The sequence below is a fragment of the Poromitra crassiceps genome (genome assembly GCF_964638095.1).
Source record: "Poromitra crassiceps genome assembly, chromosome: 16".
Lineage (NCBI taxonomy): Eukaryota > Metazoa > Chordata > Actinopteri > Beryciformes > Melamphaidae > Poromitra > Poromitra crassiceps.
This window is the reverse complement of record NC_139645.1, coordinates 6,579,148-6,586,761: the sequence shown is the minus strand read 5'-3', so window position 1 is coordinate 6,586,761 and position 7,614 is coordinate 6,579,148. Positions and strand designations below refer to the sequence as shown.

The 7,614-nt window shown below is 43.6% G+C and overlaps 1 protein-coding gene across 1 annotated transcript; it reads left to right on the top strand.

Annotated features, from left to right (window-relative positions):
- Positions 1-325: 325 nt before the first annotated feature.
- On the top strand, positions 326-7,185 carry LOC310790885 (proteasome subunit alpha type-4-like). The gene is made up of 9 exons (XM_083652595.1): positions 326-435; positions 872-899; positions 1,015-1,057; positions 1,174-1,336; positions 1,466-1,543; positions 1,681-1,769; positions 3,071-3,201; positions 4,845-4,968; positions 6,946-7,185. The coding sequence occupies exons 2-9, from the start codon at positions 897-899 to the stop codon at positions 7,098-7,100; spliced, it is 786 nt and encodes a 261-aa protein (XP_083508721.1). The 5' UTR covers positions 326-435; positions 872-896; the 3' UTR covers positions 7,101-7,185.
- Positions 7,186-7,614: the final 429 nt, after the last annotated feature.

Sequence of the window (7,614 nt, the reverse complement as noted above, 5' to 3'; positions counted from 1 at the left end):
ACAAGGACAGCAAGTTTTGTTCGCAGTTGTGTTGTTTCTTCATTATTGCAGCAGAACAAGAAAACTGACAAATCCATGCATTTTTCCCTTTTCAATAATGATGATCAGGGTTTGTGAGTTAAGATAAATAAAGTCAGAATTAAATAATAAAATAAGAATTCTAAGACTAATGTAACAATTCTGACTTTTGCCTGTCAGAATTCAAAAATTTCACAAGCCAGTAGGAGGCGACAACTCATTGCATGCCAACCACTAATGTTAAAGACGAAGAAGTAATTGGCCCTCCAGAACAACAGGTGGCGCTGCTATGTAGCTAAACTGCACAGGATCCCAGTGTGTGTCTGTCAGCCAGCCAGCCAGCCAGCCAGGCAATCAAACTGAAAGTGGACTTCTCATGTTGGGAAGGAAGGCTATCATAACACTGTTTCTTTGAAGGTAATATATTATGTATTTCACCATAAGTCAAGATTGTTTTATTTCACCGTCATCTGACATGATGCGAACAATCTGCCGCTGTCCTAATCGGAACACAGGTTCTAATAACTAGCTAGCATGCTAACAAACTAGCATGCACAGATACTGCAGATTCATTCTCACTGCTAGAGTTAGCTAGCGTTAGCTGCCGTCGTCCACCTGCACACTGAGTGGTAACTTAGAAGATTAATGAATTAATATCATACTAAAAAACTGTGTTGTTGTTGTTAGCAAGCAACCTAGGCCCAAATGTATTTTCTAGAACTTGCTTAGACTTGCTTGATTGAGATGTAAGGTGTAGGATCGTGAGATGCTTTGTGCAGTAGCTAGCTGTAGACTGACTGCTGCTGATTTGCCTGGTTGGTGGTAGTTTGACAACTTTTGTCTTATTTTGCAGGATTACAATTCCAGTCAAGTGAAACATGGTGGGTGTCTGTCTTCATAAATATCACAAATACATTAATAGTCATGCTACTATTTGTTTCAGTGTGGTTGTTTTGTTTTGTTATGTGTTAATAGCTGTTGCTTGATTTTATTTAGTCTCGCAGATATGATTCCCGGACGACCATTTTCTCTCCTGAAGGCAAGTGTTATTTCTTTCTGACTCTTTGTCTATCTTCTTCTGGCCTAAGTCCTCCAAGGTTTTTTAACATTTCTACTCAAATATGACCAAAACAATCCTGTGACTATATTTAACAGGACGACTATATCAGGTCGAGTATGCCATGGAAGCCATCGGTCACGCTGGAACATGTCTGGGAATCCTGGCGAATGACGGAGTACTGCTGGCCGCAGAGAGGCGAAACATCCATAAGCTGCTGGACGAAGTCTTCTTCTCTGAGAAGATCTACAAGCTGAACGAGTGAGTGAATGACACATGGACTTCTTGAAGCCGACACTTTTTGAGCATCTCTTTTATTTTAACACAACAGTCATCATGCTTGTTTCAGTTCAGTACTGTATTGTGGTCTCTTGTGTGATTGTCTTTCAGAGACATGGCGTGCAGTGTTGCTGGCATTACATCAGACGCTAACGTACTAACAAATGAGCTGCGGCTAATTGCACAGAGGTACTTTTCAGAGGAAAATCTGTTGACCATTGATATTCGTTCTTGAGTTTTTAGGTATAAATGACATTCACCGCCAAGGTTTCTGAAATGTCCTCCTCAGTGTTTGCTTGGTGAACAGTTCCGTTTTCTCCTGACAGATATTTGTTGCAGTACCAGGAGCCAATCCCATGTGAGCAGTTGGTAACTGCTCTGTGTGACATCAAGCAGGCCTACACACAGTTTGGAGGTAAACTGCCTGTATCGCCTCATGTTGCTGAAGGATCACAGATTGGCAGTCGAGTTCATTCCTTATTTTTAGGCTGAGCTGTAGGCAGAGACCACCATACATTTATTTACCCGTGGTTTAACATAATCTCATTTTAACATTTTGCTATCACCAGGGATCCTAGACTTGTTGAGGGATTTAATCCGCCATTAATTATTTTTCTTTAGACATTTCATAAAGTGCTTATAAAAAGAGAGACCATATAACATTTCACTAATTCACTCAGACCAAAACTTAACAACAAAAAAACTTTGGGGGGGGGGATCACACCCAGTTGAGGAGGTGCAGACATCATCAGCCTATGAGTATCTGTCATAAATCACTGATGACATCACAATTTCTTAAGTGACATCACTGATGACAGTATATGACATCACTGATAATGTCACAATGTCTATGACATCAGTGGAACATCATTAGTGGGTATGACATCATCATCAGTCACCACTGCTCCACTCGACCATTGTGGGGCTTGACCTCGTCCGTTGGTATGACATCATTGCATTGTTAAATATGTGCACTGAATAACCAGGGATCTGTTCTAAAATAGAAAAAATAATAATTTCAGCTTGACTTTAAAGGGCATGTTCAGGTGCACTATTAAAGGCGATTGCATGCTCCTTTGCAGCTACATTATGGTTATTTGCACAGATATTAACTTTTCTACAGTGGGCTGAGAATCGTGTGTGGCTCCTTTCACTTCAGTGCTGGTTTTATGCTGGCCGGTGGTGTGAAGTTTCTGTGTCGTGACGTCATGCACGTAAAACAGCATGAGCTGCGATTGGTCTATTTTTGTGGAGACCGACAAACCCTGTTCTAGACGGTTCGGCCACATGGCCACGCGGTAAAAACACGGACACATTTCGGCATCAAAGCCTCATCAGGGAGTGAAGCAGAACTGCACAGAAATCAAGTCCATTTATATATAGTAGCCTCCAAATGGTCTTCAATTTCCAAGTGCATCATTTGACATCAGGTTTGTATACTTTCCATATTTCAGACTCCGCATTCCCATAACTAGTTGGCTATTAAAATATGTATAACTTGCACCTCATTAATATATTATGGGGGTGGGAGAGGTTTACAGTCTGTATATAATTTAGATAGTGTGTCACAGAAGTCAGCATACTGGGAGGAATAATTAATCACACTCAAAACTATTATTGTATGGCAGTTGGTTAAATCTGCTCCTGGGAAATGGACACATCTTCCTTTGTGTAAAACTCACATTTCTCTAACGGCTCTGTGGTTTGTCTCCGTAGGTAAGAGGCCGTTTGGTGTCTCTCTGCTGTACATGGGCTGGGACAAACACTACGGCTTTCAGCTGTACCAGAGCGACCCCAGCGGCAACTATGGCGGCTGGAAGGCGACCTGCATCGGCAACAACAGCGCCGTAAGTCTGATGCAGCGTTGATGATAAGGACTGCGTGCTAACTAAGGGGATCGCGTCAGATAGCAGCGTTGCACGGTTGTTGTGTTTTCACACATAAGAGAATTGTTGTAACGGAATGATATGCAGTATTACGAAGTTGATGTAAATGCAACTTGGTTTGCCTGTAAAAGTTGTTGTAGTAATAAGCTCTTAACACGTTCACTGCCAATGACGTATTAATACGTCAAAAATAATCCAACGGTTGACTGCCAATGACGTATTAATACGTCAAAAAAAAGATTTTTTTTTTTTTGACCGTGGGATGTGCATCTAACCCTTTTACATCTCTTATATAATTATTGGAGCCACCGAACGTTTACAACCCATTCCACCGACCCACTAAGTGGCGACAGTGCTCTCCTGACTAGAGGAAGGCAAGCAAAAAGCAGCCATTCTCATGAAAATGGATGGGGGAAAACGCTTTCGTTTTCGCGCTGATTGCTGGCGATGCGGGATTGCAAATTTGCATAATAGATTACAGGTGGAACACACTTTGAAACACGCAGCATAAATATGACCAGAATCGCAAAAGTTTCTCTCAACCAAAACTCCAAGAAGCGAGCGAGTCCATCCAGACTTCCTCAAACAGCGGCCGCGCAGACAGGCAGCAGCAGCAGCAAAGCAGTGAGACTGGTGACAAGCTTGTGACGGCCGCTGCAGCCAAGAAGAACGCCCACGGAGGGAGGAGTTGGAAGCAGAGGGGGGTTTCCTGCTGTTATGGAGGAAATTACTGTTCAAAACTATTGTTTGTTTGTTTGACGTCTTACTGATGCCAAAAATGAATGGTTAAAGTGACTGTTCTATCGAATTTCACAAAAAGCCGTTTATCTCTGAATAATTTTTCTGACGCTGAAACCATGCTGTATTCAACTGCGAATGCTTACATAACTACTAACTCTACAAACTAACTCTTTTAGACAGAGAAAGCACACATTCTATTAGTTCTTTTGAGATATTGTGTGTTCACAAAATCTTAGCAGAAAAGAATCCTCGGGTCTTGAAAGATGAGCCAGAATCCTCAAAAAAACCCTCTGGCAGAAGCTAACTACAGTAAAAAAAAAACGTCTGGCAGTGAATGCGTTAACTGTAGATGGTGCAAAACAACAATGAGACAAATGAGAGGTGCAATGAATGCATTTGTCCATGGATGGTGATAGGGATGCAGCGGTATACCGTTTGAAGGTATACCGCGGTTTGAAAACGTCACGGTATCAAAACCACTAAGATTTGCCGTCGTACCTTCCCCACAGTATCAGCTGTTTCCCCAAAACAAAGTGCCCAGGTCGCTTGCAGAGTGCAGCTTACGCGGCACCCTCCCCCTGGCTGCATGCCTACCTAGACTAGAGCACAGTAGAGAGGAGCCGCAAGGACCCCCCTGAACTTTCCCCCATCTAAAAAGACGACGTCGGCTGTATGGGAATATTTCGGCTATTGTAAAAACACAAATGGTCCGCGAAACCGTGGTATTTTTGTCCACGGTTATCATACCGTCGAAAAAACCCATACCGTTGCAAACCTAGATGGTGATGATGATGACGATGACGATGATTCGGTGGTTCCTCTGTGTTGTGTTGTTGACACGCGGACTCGCTGTCTGTCCCCAGGCTGCAGTGTCCATGCTGAAGCAGGACTTCAAAGAGGGGGAGATGACTCTGTCCTCTGCTCTGGCCCTGGCCGTCAAAGTCCTCAACAAAACGATGGACGTCAGCAAACTCTCGGCAGAGAAAGGTGAGAGCACACTACGTTGTTTTGGCTACATATTCAAATGAGTTTAATACGAAATGACTTTGTGTAGATTGGTGGTACTCAACCTTGCCCTACTCAGGAGCCACACTTGACACAAATTTTTTATTTATTTATTTATTTATTTTAAGTAGGACTTAAAAGAGCCACAACTACCCATAAAGGAGCCGCATGTGGCTCTAGAGCCTCGGGTTGAGTATCACTGGTGTAGACGGTCACTGACTGGGGTGGTCCAGCTACATGCCAGGCTCTTTGTGTAGACTGTCACTGACTGGGGTGGTCCGGCTAAATGACAGGCACTTTGTGTAGACTGTCACTGACAGGGGTGGTCCAGCTAAATGACAGGCTCCTTGTGTAGACTGTCACTGACTGGGGTGGTCCAGCTAGCCTGTTAAGCGAGAAACATGCTTCAACCTCAGCCTCGACTTTGGACGTTGCCGTGGGCAGCTAGACATACAGACAACGTCAGCTTGACGAGTAGGTCCCAACGGAGTCCGCAGCATAATCAGTAATTGTGTGATTTCACTATGATTTCGATGACGAAGTTTAGCCCAAGGAGAGAATGTAGTGCATATTCTTAGTTAGGGGTGGGCGATATGGCAAAAATATCATATCACGATTTTTTCAGGCAGGATCACGATCCTTTTTCATATAGGTTTTACTGTCAATGGTTTTAAGACTATTTTGCAAATTACTGAACAGCACAAGTACAACCAAACTAATTTCAGGGTACGTATGGTCATGAGAAACCTGGAAAAGTCATGGAAATTTAAAATACAATTTGTTTTGTAAATCTTTTCATGCCGTTCATTTTACGCTGAGTTTCCAATAATTCATGTGCTAAGAAATAATGTTCACAAGCATGCAAACACTATCTATCTCTTGGTTCACTATTATTTATACAGTAGGGTTGGGCGATGGGACGAATATATGGGCTATCTGCGATTGAGTCCACTGTCGGTTGCGTGATTGCCATTGTCAATCTGCTAATTTAATGGAGAGAGAGAGAGACCGATAGACAGAGAGAGCGTGGGGACAGAGCACACACACACACACACACACACACACACACACACAGAGTTGAGCTTTAAGCAGTGAGAGAGGCGGGGGGGGAGAAAATAAAAGGTGGAGCTGAAATGCGCTGTCCTGAGAATACGAGGCAGCAGGATGAGGAGCAATGCGTCCTCGCATTTAAAATAACTGCCAAAGTCCGACTGAAGCAAATTAAACTCAAACTATCACAAAGATAAGCAGCCATAGATGAGATTCAGACACTTTTTGCGTGATGAGTTCCGCTCGATCTGCCTGTTTGTCTCTCTGCCAGTGCCCGCATGTTTGTTTAGTGTGCGTGTGTGTGTGTGTGTGTGTGTGTGTTGTAAAGGTTGCATTTGCGTTCGTGTCATTTTCATCGCCGTTCATTAACGAGCAGAGCGTGTGTTTAGGCTATCGTCCCGGCTCCGTCCCCAAATTAATTTTCATCGTCCCTGACGCTATTTTTAAGGTCCCCGGGATGATGGGAGGTCCTTCGTGTCAAGGCAACCCCTGGTTAAGTGTGTGTGTGCGTGTGTGTGTGTGTGTGTGTGTGTGTGTGTGTGTGTGTGTGTGTGTGTGTGTGTCAAACCGCTGCCCCTCCGTGTTGTCGTCGTCTATGCTGCTGCACTTTGCAAAGTGAAAAGGGGGAGGACAACTTTGGAAGTGTCTTTCAGACATAGAAATGCAACTGATAGAATGTGCACTGCATGTAAGCACGATTCTAACGAGCTGTCTGGAAAGGCAGATCGTGGAGCCATTCTGATCGTGAACGATCTAAGATCGTCATATCGCCCACCCCTATTCTTAGTCATAGCTTCCACTCTCTCCAGGCTTGTTATGCGAATCTGGCCCCTGAACCAAATAACGAAGATTGAGTCAAAATGGCGTATGAATGGAATATCTAACACAATAATGCTTTGTCCTCTTCAGTGGAGATCGCCACGCTGACACGGGAAGACGGGAAGACGAAGATCAAGGTGCTGAAACAGAAGGAGGTGGAGTTACTCATCAAGAGACACGAAGCTGAGGAGGCCAAGGCGGAGAAGGACAAGAAGGACAAGGAGCAGAGAGAAAAGGACAAATGAGCTGATTTAGTCTGATTCACCCCCCCCCCCCCCCCCCCCCACCAAATCCTGTTATGTGTTTTGTCTTTTACATTAAAACATTGGAAACTGTTGATATGTCTGTGTCAGTCCTCATCATCACAAAACAAAGGGAAGAGATTCAAAGGGAAAATGAACCTCAAATCAGCATTCTTCTTCTTCTTAACGGCAAAGCATTTTATTAATTATTTGGTAATTTTATAATCCAGGGTTAATAGGGTAGTTTAACATAATTATTAATTCAAGAGTTCCCCAGATGTCCAGTACTGTATGTATTATCATACCAAAAAAACATGAAGGGTAGCCTTGTGGTACAGAGAATGTCCATCAACCACATGCAGTAAGGTAGCATGCACCCTGCTGCTGAAGTGTCCTTGAGCAAGACACTAGTCCAGTGATGCTGCTTTGTACCTCCACGGAGGTCAGGATCAGACCTGGCCTCCGTGGAGGGGGTCAAAGTGGCAAACGGATAATTTACAAGGATCAATAAAGTAAC

Bases quoted from the DNA above. Each gene is read 5' to 3' on its own strand.
- LOC310790885 (XM_083652595.1), top strand. The intron at 1,058-1,173 runs GCAAGTGTTATT...TATATTTAACAG, and splicing joins GACCATTTTCTCTCCTGAAG to GACGACTATATCAGGTCGAG. The intron at 1,337-1,465 runs GTGAGTGAATGA...ATTGTCTTTCAG, and splicing joins AAGATCTACAAGCTGAACGA to AGACATGGCGTGCAGTGTTG.